The sequence below is a fragment of the Alligator sinensis genome, unplaced genomic scaffold (assembly GCF_000455745.1).
Source record: "Alligator sinensis unplaced genomic scaffold, ASM45574v1 scaffold608_1, whole genome shotgun sequence".
NCBI lineage: Eukaryota > Metazoa > Chordata > Crocodylia > Alligatoridae > Alligator > Alligator sinensis.
Window position 1 is genome coordinate 70,657 of NW_005842799.1, and position 6,000 is coordinate 76,656.

The 6,000-nt window shown below is 38.0% G+C and overlaps 1 protein-coding gene across 7 annotated transcripts in view; it reads right to left on the reverse strand.

The window, feature by feature from the left end:
* Positions 1 to 6,000, reverse strand: part of RPS6KA5 (ribosomal protein S6 kinase A5) — a 166,695-nt gene that overhangs the window by 67,192 nt on the left and 93,503 nt on the right. For all 7 annotated transcript variants that reach the window (XM_025191253.1, XM_025191252.1, XM_025191258.1 and 4 more), the window contains 2 exons: positions 2,837 to 2,940; positions 736 to 886 (listed from right to left, as the gene is read on the reverse strand). In XM_025191253.1, the coding sequence (XP_025047038.1) occupies positions 736 to 886; positions 2,837 to 2,940 (255 nt within the window). The remainder of the gene's footprint in view (positions 1 to 735; positions 887 to 2,836; positions 2,941 to 6,000) is intronic.

The following is a 6,000-nucleotide window of genomic DNA, read 5'->3' on the forward strand; positions in this document are numbered from 1 at the left end:
CTAGCTCCCTCATTTTGGTAGAGTTTCCGTTTTTAAAATGTCTACTGTAGTAGATTTTCTTATCTCCCTTCCTACATGGATGTCAAGCACAATTGCATTGTGGTCAGTATATTGCAAAGCAGCTCAGTAACACTTATCCTTTCCACTAAATCCTACGCGCTACTTAGGACTAGGTCAAGAATGGCCTTTTCTCTTGTAGGTTCCAGGACTAATTGCTCCAGAAAGCAATCTTTTATAATGTCAAGAAATTTGCTTTCTGCATCCCAGCCTGACGTTAGATTGACCCAGTCTATGTCTAGATAAAGTTGCCCATTATTACTGTTTTCTGCTTTCACAGTCTCTCTCACCTCTCCCTGCACTTTTAGCTTGCTGCTACTGTCCTGGTCTGGGAGTCGATAGTATATCCCCAGCTGTACTTTTCTTCTATTGAAAAATGTTTTCTATTGAAACACAGAATTTCTGTCCACAGAGATTCAATGGTACCTATCTTATCAGTAGAAAAATCTATCCTATTTGATTTAATGCAGTCTCTGACAGAGTGCCACTTCCCAGCAGTATGACCTACATAAGTAGGTACATGAGCATGTGCATAGAACTTAAGTACATGAGCAGCACTACTCACACATTTAACATTATATACTTGCTAAGCCATCTTGCTAAATCAAGCTCATGATGCAAAAAGATGGAGACTGATTAAACTAAGAAAAAAAACAGAAGATAGCTTTTCCTTTTTACCTGAAAGAAGGCATGTTGTTTGATTTCATCAGCATCACTTGGACCACAGCCCAACCTTTTCTTAGGATCTTTCATCAAAAGACACTGAATCAAATCTTTAGCTAAAGCACTCATCTCTTGGGGATATGGAGGTTCACTTTTTAATATTCTCCTGTAGAAAAATATGATTTATTAACTACTTAACATTTTGGCATTAACTACTTAACAAACTACATTTAGTATTAACTACTTAACGAACACAACTGTGATGCATTAGTTTCACAGTAAGAAATATTGAATTCTTTGCCATTCTTCTCACATAACAGAAATCTTGTATTTGAGCTTAGTGCTGCTAATCTTCAACAAAATAAGAAAGAACAATAGTCAATATGTGGTTCTATTTTAACAAAGGATAAATCTTGTTTATTTTCACTGAAATATTATGAATACAAAAAATGCACAAAGTGGGACAAGCTCAGTTAGCCTAGAGCAGGGGTATCAAAAATAAGGCACGTGGAGCTAGATGAGTTTGACAGCCTGGCCTACTGGAAAAATCTGAGATCAAGAGCTCCTAAATGCCATCTCTATTTTATCATTTAATTATCAGTAAACAAATTAAAATTAACATAAACAGTCCAAGTAGTTGAAGAACTCTACCCTACATGATAGGATGGACATGAAAAGATCTATAAGCAATTTCTTCCAGACTAAACAGGCACAAGGAAATAGATACATTTTTTCCCTTTTACTCTCTTGGCATTGTGTTAACCAGCCTATAAAATATACAGTAAAACTGATACAATTCATAGTATACTCTATTTAAGTGCATAGCCTCAGGACTGAAAAAATGCTGTGCTCTTACCCAGAGTATGCTGTTATCTGAACTTAAAGAGCTCATTAAATAAGTAGTGCTGGCAGTACTGTGGTATTAGCATAGTAACTCAGTTACTGCATACTGTACTCAGTTTCAGGTATATTTATCTGTTGCTGCTCCCATGAACTAAACCATTATGAGGCAAGAAGAGATGCAACACATAGGTGCTTGCACACAATATCAAATGCAAGTTTCCTTCTACTCTAACACTAAAGCACAATTTACAGCTATTTTCTAAGACAGTGTTTGGAAAGGTTTAAATATGAAACCAAGTTCCTACTTGTGCCAGTGAACAGTTCCTTTAGCACAGCAATACTAAAGATGCTTGAGTTTATTTTTATTTGTAGCTTCAGTGTTTAGTAGCAAACAACATTCACAAGATAAAAGGATTTACATGATAAACCAGGAGGCCGCATCCAGACGAATGCGGCCGCGTTGTATGTGGTGCTGCAGATCCATCTGCAGTGCCACATACACTATATTCAGGTGTTTCCCACACTACTACCTTGCAGCACGGGGTATTTTTTTTGACCCCTGGATATCCAGGGGTCAAAAAACCTGCACATAAAAAAAGCCGGATAGTGCACGTACGTGCCACCCAAAACCAGAGCCTGCCCAGCTGGAGCCAGGCTCTGGCTGCCAACCAGGCTCCAAGCTGCAGAAGCACTGCGGATGCAGCTTCCCCGGCCCCCAAGTAAGGGTGCTGGGTCCAGCAACCGTGCTACCCCACTCAGGATAACCTGCCACGTGCAAGAGGGCACATGGCACGGGCGTTTTCTGGGGACAACTAGCAGCAGCACAAGTACAGAGATTTCAAACAGGTATCCATAGTGTTAAACATTTTGATCTGTTGTGGCCCTTCTGAGTTATTTGCAACAGAAGACTTGCTCTATTATTTTTCCATGATCAAAAAATGAGTGAAAGCTAAAAATGAGTGAAAGCCCTAGCGTTTTTTGAGGGGTTGCTTGACTGTAAAAAGTTTGAGAATCACTGATCTTCACCATCCCAGCTACATGTCTTTCTAGCCTTTTCTTGAAAAATTATAGTAAAAACAATTCTCGGTACAGTTTGCTCTGTGGTCTACTGTTCATACAGTGAGGAAGTATGTTCTGTGATTTAATCTAAATCATTTTTGCTGTAGTTTAAATCCACTGCCTCTTTTTTATGGAAGTTAATCAGATAGTTGAAAACAGAGCGGCACTATGATCAGTTTCTATGAACAAACACACACTTTGTTTTGTATCTTACCTAGAAATCTCAGCTTGGGAATTTTTCTCTCCATCAACTGTAAAAGGTGATGCTCCAGTTAATAACTCATACATAAGAACACCAAGACTCCACCAATCAACCGCCTACAGAAAAATAATTATATGTTATACAAACACAATATAAAAAAAGGAAAAAACAATGTCCCAAGTAAACAGGTAACAAAGAGAACTAGTTACTACATAATAATACAAAGAAAAAACTGGGGATGGTTGGGTTAGAGAATTAAAATATTAGAGAGTAATTAAATTGAGATAGAATATCATATAAACATAAAGAACAGTGGTTAGAAGGACTTCAAGAGGTTATCTAGTCTACTGAAAAACTTTTCACAATCTCCCTAGGTAACATATTTCAGTGCTTAAATGTCTTTACAATTAGAAAGTTTTTCCTAAAGTCTAAATCTCCATTGTTGCTATTTAACCCCATTACTTCTGATCTTATTCCCAGTTAAGACTGAACCTTCCTCTTTATGTAAACTTTTACATATTTGGAGATTCTTTATCATTTCTTCGCTCAGCCTCATGTTCATTCAGCTGAACACAATGAATTATTTTGGTCTTTTCTCTTAGATCATTTTTGTTGCTCTCCCCGAGAGTTCTTCCAATTGGTTCACACACCCTTCTTCAAAAGTGTTGCCCAAAAGTGGAAAAAGCAATTCATCTGAGGCCTTACAAGTGCTGCTGGGTAGGTACTCCAATTTTCACTCCAATTTAGTATTTGCTTTTCTCACACCAGCATGGAATTGCTAACACGTGTTCACTTGGTTATCTATGCTGACCCCCAGGCCATTTCTTGCAGAACTGCTGCCTAGCCAGGCATTCCCCGTTTTTGTATTTGTATAGTTGATTATTCCAACCTAACAGAGGTACTTTGCATTAGTCCTTATGTCATCCAGTTTATTGCAAACCATTTTGCTATTTGTCAAGATCATTTTGAATCCTAACATTGTCCACCAAAGTATGTATGTGCAACTTCTCCCAGCCTAACGTTATCTGTATGTTTAATAAGCATACAAAATAAAGTTAAACAGTATATTAAGAAATTTCTTCATTTGGATTTATAACAAATTACATACAAAAAAACTACAGAAAAATAGTTTAACCTGAACATTTTATTCTTGCTAGCTAATAAAAATTCTTATTTAAGATAAATTATAAATCTAATCAGGATAAGGGTATTTTCAACAGGTCCCAAACCATGAAGAAGTTCAAGCCTCATCAAAAATTAATGGAACTTGGATTCTAGGTACTTTGTGAAAAGAACTTGGAAACTTCTGAAAATTATACCCTTAAACTAACAGCGTAAAGTTCACCCAATTTGTGCTAACCAATGAATTTAATAGTCACAGACAAACTAGAAAGAGGCTGAGGAGAGCAACAAGAAAGGTAACAGGTTTATAAAACATGATCTGTGTGTAAAGACCATACAGGATTCACGATTATTCAGCTTAGAAAACAGAAGACTGAGGGGAACAGTCTTTAATACACAGAAATTATTATAAATGGGACAGAGATCAGTTGCTTTCCATTGACACTGGGGCAAGAGCAAATAAATAAATTAGTTTCATTTGCAGCAAAGCTTACTTAGATTGGATATTAGAGAAAACTTTGCAACTATTTGTGTGCTGAAACACTGGAAAAAGTTACCCAAGATCGCTGCAGAATCTGCTTTAGAGAAGATTATTAAAAAAGATAAAACAAACCTCTGTCAAGATTATCTAAATATGCTGAATTCTGTCTCACTTTAGGGGGTTAAGACTATTTGGTATCTATACGATTCTATGATTTATTATGAACGTTGAATCTCAAATTAATATAGAGTGAATCTGAGACTTTTTGAGAAAATTTCAAGTTTGACTTGAGGCCATGTTGAATAAAGAGCTTATTGAAATAGAGATTTAAACAACAGCATTTTTATCCATTAAAATTTAGGCAAACAGGATTAGAGCAAGATTTTTTAACGATTTCTACACACTCAAAGTCTTTAAGATATTTTTTAATACCTTAAAAAACCTGGGCCTGAAACTAAAAATGCCACATTTCCATGTTTTAAAAGACAAGAGATACCTTTATTTAAAATGACCTGAAAGGACAATACTTAAACTAGGTACAACCATCCTCTGCAAGAAACTCAAACTCAAACACAATGCTGCTTAAAGTAAAATTAAATTCTTAGCAGATTAGTCTGAATGAGAGAAGTCTTGAAATAGGAGAAGTGGGAGACCAATATTTACCAAAAATAAATAAATAAATAATTTTATTTTTTTTTAAAGCACAATCTGAAAATTATTAAACATTTACAAGAATACTTCACAGAATCATAGAAAAGTAGGACTGGAAGGGACCTCAGGAGTCCAAGCCCCTGCTCAAGACAGGATCATCGTTACCTAACCCATCCTAGACAAGTGATTGTCTAATCTATTCTAAAAACATTATAAACAACTCTCCTGTACAACTACCAGGTACGGTATCTAAAATATCAAACACCCTAGCCTGCCACAGTAAAGCAGCATTGAGACACACTCAATGTTCCGCCACTGCAAGGACTGGAAGTTGTTAAAATATGCTCAAGAGATCCATGGATCGGGACTATGCACCCCTGCTGCAAAGGAAGACAAAAACCCCACAGACCATGCCAATCTGAATGGGGGGCTAAATTTGTTCCTGATCCCAAATGAGGTGATTGGTCTGTCTGACCCTCAGCAGAGGTGCATGACTCTATAGCCAGAAACCTCTGTGTGCGTCTAGCACATACACACGTGTGTTTGCAGCAGCTCAAATAGGAACGGCACAAATTTGAGCAGAGAATTTTTGCCTCTGCACATGTGCCCGGACATGCACATTGGTGTGGGGCAAGGTGTGCCACTTGGGGCAAAATAACCCTGCCCAGCTCCTCCTGGCCCCAGCAGTATAAAAAGCTGCCCTGGCAAGTAGCTCAGGGCTACCTGCTCTCAGGAGCTTCAGGGGCCCAGCCAGTTGGTATCTGGGGACACCATCCCCTCATGTCAGCTGGACTGCTGAAGCAGCCCTAACCTAGAGTTCCCTGCACCCTCTACCCACTGCAGAAGTCTGGCAGTGGGGGCTGTTGCTTGGCTATGATCTGCTGCCACCTGCAACAGCACGTGGCTGTGGCAGGGCACTGTT